General features: G+C 30.8%; 3 protein-coding genes across 3 annotated transcripts; all 3 read right to left on the reverse strand.

Annotated features, from left to right (window-relative positions):
- Window positions 1–3,681: 3,681 nt before the first annotated feature.
- On the reverse strand, window positions 3,682–4,441 carry LOC114379485 (pectinesterase inhibitor 4-like). The gene has a single exon (XM_028338158.1). It carries the CDS (start codon window positions 4,410–4,412, stop codon window positions 3,768–3,770), a length of 645 nt encoding a protein of 214 aa, XP_028193959.1. The 5' UTR covers window positions 4,413–4,441; the 3' UTR covers window positions 3,682–3,767.
- A 2,075-nt stretch (window positions 4,442–6,516) lies between these two features.
- LOC114379234 (21 kDa protein-like) lies at window positions 6,517–7,560 on the reverse strand. Its single transcript, XM_028337859.1, has one exon. The coding sequence runs from the start codon at window positions 7,471–7,473 to the stop codon at window positions 6,865–6,867; it is 609 nt and encodes a 202-aa protein (XP_028193660.1). The 5' UTR covers window positions 7,474–7,560; the 3' UTR covers window positions 6,517–6,864.
- A 5,981-nt stretch (window positions 7,561–13,541) lies between these two features.
- On the reverse strand, window positions 13,542–15,467 carry LOC114378043 (endoglucanase 8-like). Its single transcript, XM_028336551.1, has 6 exons — window positions 15,060–15,467; window positions 14,894–14,986; window positions 14,664–14,816; window positions 14,426–14,534; window positions 14,042–14,205; window positions 13,542–13,919 (listed from the first exon to the last, which is right to left on the reverse strand). Exons 1-6 carry the CDS (start codon window positions 15,465–15,467, stop codon window positions 13,590–13,592), a joined length of 1,257 nt encoding a protein of 418 aa, XP_028192352.1. The 3' UTR covers window positions 13,542–13,589.
- Between the last annotated feature and the right edge of the window lie 669 nt (window positions 15,468–16,136).

Below are 16,136 nucleotides of genomic sequence, written 5' to 3' on the forward strand. Positions count from 1 at the left end.
TGCTGATCAACTAACACTTCGTCCAATAAATTGATTCTTTGCCGCAACCTGCACATGCTGCAGCCAGGCAAGTGTAAAATGGTAATATTTGTTAGAATGAGGGGCTCGAGACATGCATAAAATAACATAAATAATATTACTCAACTCTAAAAAAATACAATTTCTTGAGATGAAAATAGAGATCCTAAATTTATGGTGCAACTTGTCTTATAGTTAATGGGAAATTGTCAAAGAAAACATATAAGTAAAGTTCGAAAAGGCCGGTGCCTTGGCCATAGAGTTTCAGATACCCTGCTAGCTGCTACTCCCTAGTCCTTCGCTTGCTAAAGAAACAATCCCGCTAGCAACTTTTTTTCTTAACGTGCAACTAATTATGATCATTAACCATTACTTCAATTCTTTTTAGTGATCCGTTGTTTTGAAACCAGGTCTCTTTTTTGCGCTTAAGAAAGTAGGGCAGCACAAAATGTTTGGAGTAATGTGGGAACTTCAGAAAATATTCCAAATTCATATCCTGGTAATAACTTCTTAGTATAGCAAAATCAGAAAAAAAGAAGAGATATGATTAACAAGTAGCATGAAGGGCGCAATCACTCTGCCATGCTAATCTCTTGTTAATAAAACATGCCCATCCAAAGGCTCATTTAGATTTTTTTTTTTTTTTGTGACAAGGCTCATTTATTATATAACTACATCAGAAAGGGATACAGTTTCTGCAATTTAAGGTGAAGTGGCCTTTGTCAACGCTGAACGATATAAAACGATTGCAATTGCATTAAGACATGCATTTTATAATTAATCCATAAAATAAACATAAGAGGATTCCATATATGGGGACTTGGAAACTAGTTCAACAAACCAACCACCAAAAAAAAAAAAAAAAATTGGTTCCCATAATTTTCTCTCATTTTCAATTTGATCGCTTTACTAAAATAAGTTTTCAACCAGTACTCACACTTTCTTTGAACAGTTGACCTGGCTAACAAAAGGTAACATGGCTTCTTCTTTTTTTCCAAGTCAATAGCCTTGTTGGCTTGCAGGTGGCTTCTCTCATTCAGCTTTTATCTCACACACTGTCACACATGGAATGGTTGCAGGTTGGTAATTTAACTCTTTAGTATGATATATAATATCTGAAACAATCTCATCAATTGTCTGAGGATACGAGGGCTGCTTTCAGTTTTGGCACAACATGAAGTGATATCCTTTCAATCTTAAAACTCAATTGATAATAAATGTATTAGGAAAAGTACAGTGGTTCGATGAATTGCATATATTGTTAAAATTATTATAAGTTGCCTTCATTTTGATTTGGAGGCTACTCTCATGAAGCTAAAAGTTGGTGCTTGATATAAGCGCATCCTCTATAGCAATGGATGTGACTATAATTGATTCTTCAATTAGTTCATCCATGCAAATTTGAAGGCAGATTGTACACCAGCAAGCGCTTCAAGTTCCCCGCATACAATAATTGACATAGCAATGTTTGTATCAACCATGAATGAAAAGGCATGTGTTAATTTTACGTAGATATATAGATGGATGAAACAAAAAAGGTTTTGAGAGAATGTTAGAAAGGAAGGAAGAAGAAGACGATTCGAATGTTAGAAAAAAATCAAGTCAGCTTGTGATTAAATATGATTAAAAAAATAAGACTCAAATAAATAAATAAAAAACTTTAAAGTGTAAGACTTCAATTAAAAATTAATGTAAATTATAATGTCGAAGTTATATTTTAACATGTACATAAGGCTCTTGTGAATAATGACTTGAAGTCAAGGCGTAATAAATTAATTAAATGGCAGACTAAATTAAATATCCAAGGCACATTATTCAATGGTAATCCCATACTTTGCCCATAATTTTAGGGCTAGCGAGAAATGGCCTATAAGATTTTGGCCAACTATTACATCAAGGGTCGTCAGAGTAGATAATCCAAGGCTTAAGCAATGACAAAGAAACTTTTAGTTTCATCATTAACTAATCCAACGTTCAGCATATTCTCATTCAAAAAAGTTAGCATTTGTTTGAAAGGAAGAACTTCATATTTCGGACTAATATTCCTTCATATACAATGTTATCGGTTAAATTGTTCTGTTAATTATACTTTCCTTAATTTGTTTCACGTACATTCTTGGACCCCTTGTGAGGTTCTCTGGTTTTCATACAAGAAGGATCAAGTCTCATCCATTTTAAATTTTCGTTTTTTTTTTTCCAATTGTATTAATTTGAGATTCTTAATTTAGAGGATTCTATTATATATAGCTCTATTTACTCTAGTTTGGACGAACATTTATTCATTGATGCATATTCATTAATTGATATCAAAATAATCAGGAACATGCTTTTCATTTAAAAACTGGTCAAGATTCAAGAGAAGAGACAACACCATTCTAAAGTACAACACATGCGGAATTCAAAGTGGAGCCTCTCTTGTTGTTTGAATAAAAGTATTTAATTATTTTTTTTTAAAGTCTGGAGATACTAAAAAGTAAAAAAAAAATAATATTTATTAGTAATTCAAATTAAAGTATTTCTTTTTTATTCGTAAATTAAAGTATTTCGTAATCTTAGTTTACATTTTATACAATTTCCGTTATATTTTTACACCAATATATATTTTCCTTTTTTATACAATTTCTTACTTTAAAAAAATCATATAAACTAATTTTATTTTACTCAAGAGCAACAATTAATAAACTTAATACATTCTAAGTTCAACTAATAAATAATAGTCTAATTGCACTAAGCCTCTTTTTTTTATTAGTTAACCATAAATATTTATATATCACATTAGATCAAGTAAGATCACAGTAGTAACAATTAATCTAACTCCATTATCGAGTAATTGAACTTGAGACATTTAGTTAAACGTTTTGGTAATACACTAAATTATTTTTACGTTTGTTTCCAGTACTTGATCGTGAACTTGATGTTTCTTTATTATGAAATAAGTTTCTCCAAAACAAGAAAATTTCAGTTCCATCTAACGACCACTGTGAATGAAATAACAATCAAATCTACAGTCCACGGATAATATAGAACGATAACGTCTATAATAAGAAAAATATTTTTGTTAATAGACAAAAAACTATATCAATGAAAACAGATTAATCAAAAACAAAACCATTATTATATATATGAAATATTTTTAAGAGTATGTATTTATATAAAAATAAAAAGTTTGTGTATAATCTTTAATTTAAAAGATACTAGTATTTGTTAGGGGGAATTGGAAATTGCCCCCTTGAATATATGCCCTTTGAATACACTGCATAACATAAGAATCACAGTCTAAAAGCACAGTGCACGTACCACAAGTAGATCATATACACCCTGCATAACATAAGAATCACAGTCTAAAAGCTGGCCACAATTTCAAATAACCTTATGGCATCTCTTTTAATATAAACAATCTAATTTATATCTAAGCAACTTAACTAATTTTCTTAATTTTCAAAGGATATTTTTATTAATAAGTTATTTAACTCATAAATATTTTATTTTTCTTTTTTATATTGAATATAAAATTAACTAACTCATGAACAATAGTTACTTATATAAATATTTTTTAAATTTTTTTTAAGAAATTCAAAATTATGTTACACATCAAAATAATATTTTTTTTGGTTAAGCAACTTCCATTTAAAATGTTCTTAGTGATTTATGGAACAAACAGCGTAAACCCAAGAAGAAAAAGATTGTGTTCACAGTCGTCATAATATAAAGAGAAAACATACATTATATTGAACGAACATTGTTATTTATTAGTAAAGCCTATTGACGAGGGCCAAGGCATTGATAGTGAACCAAGAAAGGTTATAAACGGTGGTTTTGATCTTCTTCTGCAGTGAAGGGCGCACTTGTATTTCGTCAAACTCATCGGTGCATGTACCCTCATCTGTTATGGCAGCACTCATCCATGTCTTTATGTTGTCCCATTGGAATTGGTCATGAGCAGAAGATGTGCCATTCAAATTTGCAAGCCCATCAGAAGATTGTGAAAGCAGATCCAACGTCTCATCAATGTTCTCTCGGCAATCAGCAATCACCGAAGCTTCACCATGTGTTAGCTTCCCCTTCGATTTGGAAAGCTTCGTCAGTGTGCTGTATGCAATCTTGGCTGCTTTTAGAGCCACGTAAATAGACACTTTGGTGAGTGTTACGCGGTTTCTTTTTATTTTTGATGCATAAGGGGACAGAGACTTGTAGCAAACCTTTGGGAAAGTGGTTGAATTGCACTTGTCTTTTATGAACTTTTTGTAGGCTTTGAGGGAATCAGTTGTGGATGTGGATGCAGATGCAGATGCTGCTAATTGGAGAAAGGTTAAGATGAGTAGAAGGGATACAACTATTCTAAAGAGATTTTGGGAAGATCTTGAACTTCCAATCACACCGTGCTGCAATGCCATTTGTGTCTTTCTATTGCATTGGTACAAGTGTCCAATGGCCCTTTTATAAGCAAAGCAAATGATCTGATAAGTATTTGCATTACGTTATAAGCGATATACCGTGACTTTATTTTAATTTTAAGAAAATAACCTTAAAATAAGTATTTTTTATGTGTTTTTTAAGAAATAAATAGAATTTGTTTTTTAAAATAAATAAAATTTTATTTTTTAAAACATAAATAATTTAGATAAATATATTAAAAAACTAAAAATTACTTATTTTGTTAAAATAAATATTTATTTCAAAAAATAAATTTAAATAATAATAATAATAATAATGTGTGAAAGAAATTGGAGAGAGGAATAAAAAAATATGCTGAGTATGCATTGGACAATTCCACTCTGTTCATTGGCAAATTAAACTAAACCGTAGAAGATGGGATGGCACATGCCACGTGCTGATTTCGTATACGTAGTACTGTCTAAATAAATACACATGACTTCTTGCTGATAAATTAAAAAGGATCGCGTGCATTTACTATAATATCAAAGGTTAAGGAAAAAATGGGTCAGCACATGATTCTACAATTGACTTTTGAAACATAAATAATAAATTAAAGGTCTTTGCTCCTTTTTTTTCGTTATTCACATTTTTTTCTGTCAATTTAATGAATTTACAGATACATGAATTTGATTTTATTGTACTAGAATTTTGGTAATATGAAAAAATTGACTTCGAAACTTTTTTGAAAGTTATTTTTTTATACATCTTGAAAATTAGTTTCTAAAATTCATATGAAAAGTAGTGATAGACATCTCTACCACTTTATACATTGCACATTACATACCGGTAGCTTGTCACGAAGAAGGAATAGTTTTGAATTTTTGAATTTCTTTACGCACGTTATAGCCTACTAAACGTGAAACCAAACATCCATGGGATCATATATGACACATACGACTATCATGGAGAGGCCTCACAATTTAGGTTTTTGCTTCCATAATTATCCACAGGGCCTACAATGTAAGGGTAATCCCCGAGGTCCGGTAGCCCAATGACTCATGTAGCATTTGGGGCTCTCCTAGTCCAAAATTCACAAGAGGCCTCACAATTCAAGTTTTTGCCTCCATAATTATCCAGAGGAAATTGATATTGATTCCTTCAAAATTATTTTTATTCCTACCATCAATATATAAATATCAAAATATTTGTTGCCTTCTTTTCTTCACTAAAATTAAATCATGATTCCGTTATTCTATAGAAATTATTACACAACACAGAAATTGCACCGACAAAGCCAAACACATAGACCCCCTAACTGCTAGCTATATATCCCACCAGCAGTACTAAAAATTAAGCCCCACGGCTGCAGAGAGCAAGAAAAACAGCACCTTATAGAATATAAGCCATGACCGAACACAATTGGAACCCAAAATATAGTGCTACAGTCTTGTCCCTAAAGAAAAATAGTGCTTTTTTTTAATAGTATGAAGAAGATATTTTTCGCTATCAATTTAGTTAGTTCCTATTGTTTGCAACACATTCCACAAAATAATTCTTAAGGACATATGACATTTTCGATTTTTAATAGTGTAATTTGTTTTTCTTCAACGTGACTTGACTATCAACGGATTTCCTCAGGAGATATGATTATGAGTACGATTTGACCCTCGAGATATAAGCTAGTGGCTCATAATAAGTTAACATTTATTACAAATAACAAACCAAATAAAATTAGTAGTTTACTCGTAGTTTCCCTTCAATCAATATGTGAGGTATTTTTGAAAAAAAAAATGTTTGTTTGAAATAGGAGTTAAGACCTGGATTGAGGATGTAGTTTTAGTTCAAGTTACATGGCCACAATCTTTATTAGTTTTAATAAGATAAACAGACTCAGTTAAAAAATGAATAGACACATCTTGGCTCTAAAGTTACATATAACACTACTAGGTGTCTATTCATTTTTTATATATATATTAGTTTTAAAAAAATATATTTATTTCATTTATATCTGGTGTGTTTTGTCAGATTTTTCGTAACAAATAGTTTTTCTCAATTTGCTATACATGCGTGTATTACGCACCTACTCTGCATTATTAATATATACTCCTATAAGACAGCAGATTCAAAATGTTTATATGGCCATATCAACTTCACTTTATATGAATGATACACGTAATATATTCACCCAAAGAAAAAAGAAAGAAAGAGAAAATAGACAATATAAGTGTCTAATTCACATCACTAAAATCTGTCCACCCGCTAGTAGGCCCGAGACATTAACACTAGCCAGCGGTAACAACAATCTCAACTAATTGATAATTACATATTTACAACATTTCACACCAACACGCGTACGTTGCTACCTATCTCCAGGAGTTGAAGATCACGTAATTAAATTGAGACAAGAAGAGTATAATCCATGTTGTGTATGTAACAGTACAAGAGAAGAGTGGTGGAGTTTGAAGTTAATTAAGAATTGGCTAGCTTATTTATCAAAGCCAAGGCATTGCTAGTCAATTGAGCTACCTGAATAACGAGTCTTCTGACGGTGCTTTTAATATCAGTGGCAGCAGTGATCTCTTGGAAGCCATCGTTGCAGGTGGTTTCATCCGTCAAAGCGGCACTCACCCATGTTTGTACATCACTCATTATCATCTCAAAATTGGAAGCTCTTAGATCACTCATCTCAGCAATAGACCTTCTCAGTTCATCCACAGTGTCACTCAGCTGCTCCACACAGTCCTGCATCGCTGCAACCTCTCTTGGCTTCAGCCCCTGCTTCTTTGCCAGCGTTGACATCATTGCCGATGTCGATTTCACTGACGCAAGAGTCACATTCAGGGCTGCGCCTGTCAGAACCACACGATTTGTTTGGATCAAGTCTGCATGCTTCACTAAGGAGCTGTAGCAGAGTCTTGGATATGTTGTGGAGCTGCATGATGTTCTTATGAACAGTGTGTTGGCTTCTTTGTATGGTCTTTCACCCCCTCTCTTGGCACAGCCACAGTGTGCGGTCAAACTAGAAGCTATAATTATTACAAGGGATGTCATAAGATGCTTAGGAGAAATGGCTTCCATTGTTTTCCTAACTCTCTCTATATATGGATTAATTTGGTGGTTTGTTGGTTTGGGTGAGGAAAGAAATAGGATGGAAGGTGACCTATATATAGGACTCAAATTTTCTACCTTGTGCAATTTTACTATTAATACTCTGTATATTATCATAATTAAAATGATGTAGTAACCCGTTTGGATGATATTTTAGGGAAAGGAATAATTTTGGGTTTTGGAAACGTGGTCCAAACTAACAAGTTCGGTTTTTATGATGAGTCTCATACAACAAGTACCTGACTTTTCTATTCATCGCTCCAATAATTGGGACCAGTGGGGTTCTCGGTTCCCCTTAATTTAAAGATTAACTATGACTGCCATGCAAGTGGTGTCACTTTCTCAGCCTAAATTGAGTGCAACATTACATTTCATATTCAACTTGAGTGTGTGATAATCTGATTCATTATCATCAATATTTGCTGTTGCAAATAATCTTTTTATGTATTACACTCTCATGTTATTCAATAAAAGGCTAAAATAATTCTTGCTCACTAACTATATAAATAATCATAGCAAGGGATAGATTCGTGAACAGCAGAAGATATTGCGGCAAATTAAATAAAAGGCTCAAATTTATCCAGTACAATGTGAATTGACGCAGCGGACGACATTAGCCTGAAATTCATCTCTCTTTTAAATTCAAGGCTGAAATTAATTTAGTACAATTTGAGTTGACGCGGGCTAAACCATTTTCTTTTTCAGATTATGTTTTGGAAGTTGGAAGGTCACATTTTTAATTAATGCGCTTCAAATGTTCATGAGATGAAATGGCAGTTGAGAAAGAAACGAAGAAGCCCTTAACGAGAATAAACATGACAATTTACGTCCAATTACTTTGGTCAAGGTAATTAGGAAATAGACTCTCTTAGTATATGCTGGTAATTTGATGCATGGTTATCTACGACTACAAATTATATATAATAGAAACTTATTATTATAATAAGTGTAACAAGAGAAAGTGTTTGAGAGGGAAACTTACTCTGCCGACAAAATTGAGTTAGTATGAGTGTGGAGTGGATCGAAGAAGCCAGTAGCCAAGATAAACGGTCTCGCAAATTACAATGGCTGCCCAGGCAACCGAAATTTGACCAAAATCAATTTGGCAATTTGCAATTTTTGTTAGCAGACAACAACAATGGTAATATTTTCGGAAGTACATTTCCAATAATGAGAGAGAGGGAATAACATATATATAGAATTAATTATCCAACAAAAATAAGTTTGTAATCAATGAAAACATGTTTTCAGTGAAGATATTTTTAAGTTTAAATTAATTTTCTAATCTTCTAATTTATTATTTAGATTTAATTTAATTTTTTAATTTTTAAAATTGATTCAAGTTGATCATTTAGTTTTTTTTTTAATTTGATCCTCTAATTTTTAAAATTGATTTATTTATTTTAAAATGTACATATTGTAGTGATTTAAAATTACTTAATAATAGTTTTGAACTGTTAGATAGTGTGATTTCTTATTATTTAAATTGAAAGACTAGATTAAATTGATTTAAAAAAATTAGAGAACTAAACAAACTAATTTAATCTACTTTTAACTTATTATGAAAAAAAAGTATATTTATTTTAATATTTTATACATATATTATTAATTTTTGCTGTATAGATAAATTATTATTTAAAATTTAAGATAATACATTCAATATTTTTTAATAAGTATTTATTATTCAATATTCATAAAAGATAAAATTAATAAAAATCAATTAACATATATTTATTATTATTTTTTAATATTTTAGTTTTGATAGAACCCGCCAATTCAACCAAAAATGGGATTGATTATCCGTTTCAACCCATATATAAAGTGTGAGACGGGACATGTTAACTCATTTTTGGCCAGACGAATCTAACCGTATTGTTTCCCGATCAATAATGCAAACTATGGGTGGACACAATTTTTTTATTAGTCAAAAAGAGACAATACTAGTTAGTAGCACCAATGATTTCAATAGGTTGGCAGCCTAGTTGCTACTTCACAAGCAACACTGCATGCCAAAGAAATATATTATTAAAGGAAGAGGTTAAACATGAACCAAATCCATGTGAAAGCAAACAATTTAAACCTATAGTTTAAAAGACTTGTTGTAGCAATAAAAGCGGGAAGGGAGTTCTACTAATATATGTACAAGTATTGTCCTCTCTAAATATGTGTTCAGTGACAAATCTCATATTCTTTGTGAAAGCTATACAATTAAACCACCTATTTCTTAAGCTCCAAGGGACCAAGTCACAATTCTTGAAAGCTTGAACCACACTAAAGCCGAGTCGCATTCCAAGCAAAATTTACTTCAACTTTTTTTTTTTGTTTTGTTATTTCTATCACCAAAATTCAGCGAAAACAGAATTTTTAATACCCAAATTTCTGAAAAAATATATTTTTTCACTCAAATCCTATTTTACATGTACAAAGAGTGATAAAATAGAAAAAAATACAAATATTATAAATGATATGATGTGATAGAAAGAAAAAAAATAATAAAAAAATACTAATTGTTGAAAAGATGTTTTAAAAAAATGAATGTCATTGCTTCAAATTTTCAGTGAAGCATCCAAGGAAATAGTAGTTTATAAAATTCCCACCACATCTCGCAACCCCCGAGTTTCCTATTGCTGATCCACCAGTGTTACATTTTGTCCACCCCTTTGTAATGATATACCCCTTTCCTTGGGTGGGCACAAATTGGGTTGGTGGGTTTAGGGATATTGAAATCCAAATCAATCAATTTTAATTTCAATAAAAATTTTCTTATAAAATTAAAATCATCCGTTTGAGGCAGTCATTTCTCCGCCTAAGTTTCCTAATTTTAAGAAATTTATCCCCTTTGTATATTTGCATTTGTCAAGAATGAATTTACCTAATTATTATTCTTCGAATTTATTAAATAGATAATATTAAGTCCTTAAAATAATAACGAAGATTTATATTTTGTTTTAAATGGTAAAAAAGTGTATCTTTCTCTACGTCCTTGGGTGTAAGCAGAAAACTCGTAAGCAAAATTATTTTTATAATAAAAAAACCTTTTTTTGTTATTTTTTATTTGAATAGCATTTTAATTTTTATATACGTATAAACAGTGTATTTTCCTTTAATGTTTAGTTTTTAATATACGTATAAACAATATATTTTCCTCTATTATTTTTTTGGGTAGTATTTTGTTAGTTACTATATTTTGTTAGTCCTTAAAATAATTATTCGGAACATTTAACATTTTCAATTTTTAATATGGTGCAATTTTGTTTTTCTTGAACATGCAATGATTTGACTATCAGCGGATTTCTTGTTCTTTGATGAGTTAATTAGTGGTTTATCATCATTTGCAATCTTCAAAGAGATATGATTATCAATGTGATTTGACCGTCGAGATATTCTTAATTAGTGAATTAAGATGTTCTTAGTTAATTAGTGGCTCGAGTATGCTCTTGTTGGAGGTGTTGGATATTCTTAAAAGAAGTTGGTAGTTTCGGTTTCCCATATTCGTAACAGTTTAGTTGATTTTCTTGCTAGTCATGGGGTTTGCAATGCAACCTTTTTGCATTTGGATTGGAATTTATTTCCCTTCCTCTCCTCTATGTTATCTCCTATTAAAGGATAGAGATAGAAGAATGGTGTTTGAAGTCAGTTTGTATGACAGTGGAGGCCTGAAGGGATCAATTATGGTTTGTTTTGAATCCTTCGTTCCCTTTCAACTAAATAATTACAGCTAGAGCATATCATATGGGATAGGATCCAAGAAGCCACTAGGTAGTTCGTTTACAGAGGCTGCTCACGCAACATTTTAGCCATTCAATTTGGCAATTTGCAAGTGTGCCACATCATCACTTTCGCTAGCTAGCTACCCGACATAAAATCTAGGCCGTGAAATTTTATTTTGTTTTTTTCTCTCTTTTTTCCCACTAAACTAAGTATGTGTTAGTAACGAGTGCAAGAATAGGATGAAAAGTGAGGGTGCCAATCAAATGAGTGGAAAGTAGGACTTTCATGTGTTTGGTAGGCGAGAAATCATCAATGAAACTTGTTTAAAAATGAAGGGCCTAACGCATTTCAATTTCACTCCAAAAATGAGGTAAAATGCGGTGAAAGTCTACAAGAACCTCTTGACTTCGATTGATTTCCAAAATTGCGCTTATCTCATGTTTGGTGCATGTATAATCAAATATGTGTCTGCATGCATAATTGATTTAATTTATTGATAACAAAATGGAATATGTGACCAAAATTGAATATGGTGTTAGGAAATCGAATTGGAGTTAGCAAAATGTTGTTGGCAAAATCTAACGTGTTGACATATTTGATTGTGTATTTTTTTTTTATAACAGAAGTCCAGCATATAATCTGTGAAAGTAAAATAAAACTCATATATGAGTAAAAATTAGAATCGTAAAAATACTTAATTTTTTTTTATTATCAACTACACCACTTTTAATTTAAAACTTTCATGTATTTTTTTTAACTCTATTTCACTTTAAACAAACAACTTTACTTTCCATTTTCTTTATACTCTCTTTTATTTATCTTCATTCCAGACACTTTTATTTCTTTTCTAAAGGAAATCCTAATTCCCAAGGATGAAATTGAGAATTAGGAGAACAGAAAGAGATGATGCCTGCGAGGGAAGAGCACAATCAGTTGATTTTAAACTGTTGAAGAGAGAGATAAACAGTCAATCTGTACGGAGCGGGCATTCTGGACACTGTCATGTTTGCATTAGATTATTTTTTAAGATTATATATAAAGTGATTTTTCGCAGAAAGAAAATAAAAAGCTATATATTAACATTATTATTAATTTTTTTTACCAAATTATTAATTATTATTAAAACGTTCTACTTAGTAGTAGTAATTTAGATGATGATTAAACATTGTAATTTAATGAAACAAATAACTTTTTTCTAGATCAAATATTCTTTACCAGAAATAATAGTTTGAGTTTAGTATGATGATTATGGATGATAAAATTTTTCTTTTAAGTAAAATAAATAGCTTTTTTATTGTAAATAAAAAAACAGAATTTATAACTGCTTAGTTTTTAGTTAATTTTTATTTCTCTATTTTATAATTTCTTGCAGATGATTAATTTGGAGATTTTAAATTTATTTTATTCCTACCAAATAAAGACACATATCAAATATTAACAACTTCCACACCGCTCAATTTTATAAGGTATGTTTTATTTATACTCTCGTGCATTACTTTCAATGTATTTTTTTTACAAGTGCTTTCACGCAATGTGTGTGTGTCTATATATATATATCACTTAATATTTTTTACTGCATCATTGATGAATTTTTAATAAAAATTTCATTATTTATTTTTTAATTTTATCCTTATTAATTTTTAAAATATCATTATCCTTATTATTGGAGTGAGCAAATTTGTTTCAATTATCGGAGGAGATGAAGCAATTGCAAGATTACAAACAGCTGAAATAGAAAACTCAAAAGGCAATTAATTAGAAGGCTAGAAAACAATGAATAAAAAACAATAATGCTTAACGAAAAAAAACGATAATGCCCTCAACTGCCAAAGTGATAAGAAAGAAAATAAGCCTTTATCAAAGGAGAAAGCTAACGTCATGATTAGGAAAAAAAAAAAAAACAAAAACACTAACATCAGAAATAAAGGTGACCCAACCAACGAAATGAAGAGCGTTTATAATAAGGTTGAATGGTTGGTCACCATTTATGTATATTGTATTTTAAATAATAATGCTCAGATTACAATTACGTAAAGAGTTTAATGCTGTAAAATAATTTACAAATTATTATTTGAATTATTTTAAAATAATTATTTTAAAAAGAAAAGTCAATAAACTAATATATTTTGATAAGTTATGATTGGAAGACTCTATGAGTGAATATGGACGCTATAGTTTTTGTATGCACATGATTTTACTGTTCTAACAATCCAGGAAATGATGATCCATTGCTTGAGTGGTTATATTTGTTTGTTTAATAATTTTTATGGATATTGAATTTGATCAATCTAATAGAAAATTTATTAAATGAATAATAATTTTGCATACAATTTAAAAGTAATTATTGATAGTAATTGGTAAGGCTAAGAGTAAAACTAACTAATAGTAGGCTTGTTGAAGTAAGCCAAAAGACCAACAAAAGGAGCATTGACGTATGTTGTTGGCTCTGATTGACCAGCATTATAGCGCGAATCCTGAAAAGAAACATCTTCCGCAGGTCCTCCAACCACAGCCCCTGTTAGGATGTTAGGATTGGGTTTTTCTGATTTGAAATATTGGTCTCCCTCACGACACTGGATATGTTGTGGGTGCATATCCACAGATGGTAAAGTTGAACCTCGGTGGTGTATCTTCTCAGGGTACTTGGCTCCATACCCTACCATGTATGACATTCCTAGTGGGTTCTTTCCCAATATGTAATCCACCTACAAATTTGCAAGATCCATATCATTCAAAAAATTAATTAATGCACATGCTTATACTTTTACCCTTCAATCAGGATTTATTTATGATCAATTGCCCTGCTGCAATGCAATTGCATGCATACCTGACTTTTTGCAAGATTTATGAGCCTAGCTGGGTCGGCAACTTCATTCCCACATGTTACTGTTTTCCTCGCAGATTGCATGTAACGTGCATAAACAATTAAAAGAAATGACAGAGCTGTTGTGTGTTGTAGGTTACATCCTCCAGGTTTGAATAGAAGTCCACCTAATCACCACTCAGTTTTTATTGGATTGAATCAGTCAGAAAGTATATGAAGTGAGTACATGCTGCATTTAATTTATTTTAACCAAATATAATATTTAATTTCCTATTCTTAGCACGTATGTTATTACTTATTGAAATTATAAGCATTGTTAAGCCTTTAATTGAAAAAATTTCCCGAATATATTTAAAGAAAAACTCCAAGTCATATAAACTAATACACCTTTAGAGTACGAGACAGATTTGGTGGGCGAACTCGGCAACAACGAGCATATAAATTTATCTGCATTAGGAATGAAAAGATCTCTACTGGATGCATCAGCCATCGCCCACTGCCAAGATTGGAAGGATTAAATGAGATATGAAAAAACTATTAAGTTACCAATTTTAAGATATACCAGAATTAATGATTGTTTTAAATCAAAATGTAAAAAATAAAGTGTGGTTGAAAGATTAGTAACCTGCGAAACAAGCACATTTATGCCAGCATGCTTGCAGTCCCATCCAAATTCATCAAGATTGCCCATGGATTGGATGTTTGCTTTCACAAAATCCCGATAATTGGGCCTATTACTGGCTTTATACAACCATGCTGCTCCCCAAATCAACTCATCCTGATCAATTTTGTGCATTAATAATAATAATAATTTGGATTTCACTGCAAAAATTATGAGCTTGAAAATTCTAGTACCATGTAGCCACTAATATCACAGTAGAAGGGGCATGCTCCCGCACCGACGCTGTTATTATAAGATCCACGATATTTATTTGCAAAGTCAAATACCTAAACATAACATAGGGAGATAAACATTATTAGCTAGCAGCAGAACATTTGATATAATTAATAGCGTAGGTACCTGCATAGCCTTAATGAGAAGCAAGTTGGAATAGTGAGGATCAGTTTTCCTAAAAGCCATGGAAGATGCTGCAAGTGCGGCAGCAATCTCAGCAGAGAGTTCTGAACCTGGCCTTTTCTGAGAAACAAAGTAGGAGGTTCGAGGAGTGTCCATGTCTTCTGGCCTCTCCCAACAACCGTGATCGGCAATGGGATTGCCAACTTGTGCCACAACTATATTAGGATATTTTGTGGCTTTGAGAAAATAATCACTTCCCCACCGGATTGCTTCCAATGCATTTTGCAACTCTGAACCCATCAGATCTCCAAATTCTAAGACACTCCAACCTAGCATGCTCATTGTGAATGCCATGGGAAAATTGAATTTCACATTGTCGCCAGCGTCATAGTATCCACCTACCATATCCATCTGAAATTTCGAATAATTTAATAAAACATACTATTTAACAGGTGGGATGAGAATAGAAATTTAATATTTATATCAAAAATTGAAAAGCTAAAAGATCAATCAATCTCTGGAATTAATTCACAAAATTTAAGAATTATCCTTAAAATTATTCTACTCCTTACTTTACTATTTTCACCTAACTATTTTTAATCTAATTAATTAGCATGTACTAATCATCTTCAATCCTCACCAGAGAGAAAATAATTTGATTTCATTAATTTATAATATTTATTATTGAGTTTAATGTCCATATTAAATAGTAAAATAATTTTATAATGTCATCTAATCTAATGATAACTCACAATTAATATGATTTAGTATAAAATAATTAATTATCATAAAAATTAATAAATTTATCATATATATGATAAGTAATTTTTTATATTTATCAACTATAAGAATTATATAATAGTTAGTATTTTAGCCCTTGCATTGCATGAGCTAAATATTTATTTTATAAGTACAATTAAATTTATGATAAAAATATTTTTAAATACATAAATTATATTATAATTAAAATATGTAATTAATAAATATATTTTTACTTATAAATTATATTTTATATTTATGATAAATAATTTATATTATGATATATAAATATTTTTAATTATTGATAATTTCTTTTAAAAA

This window comes from Glycine soja, chromosome 12 (assembly GCF_004193775.1).
Source record: "Glycine soja cultivar W05 chromosome 12, ASM419377v2, whole genome shotgun sequence".
Classification (NCBI taxonomy): Eukaryota; Viridiplantae; Streptophyta; class Magnoliopsida; order Fabales; family Fabaceae; genus Glycine; species Glycine soja.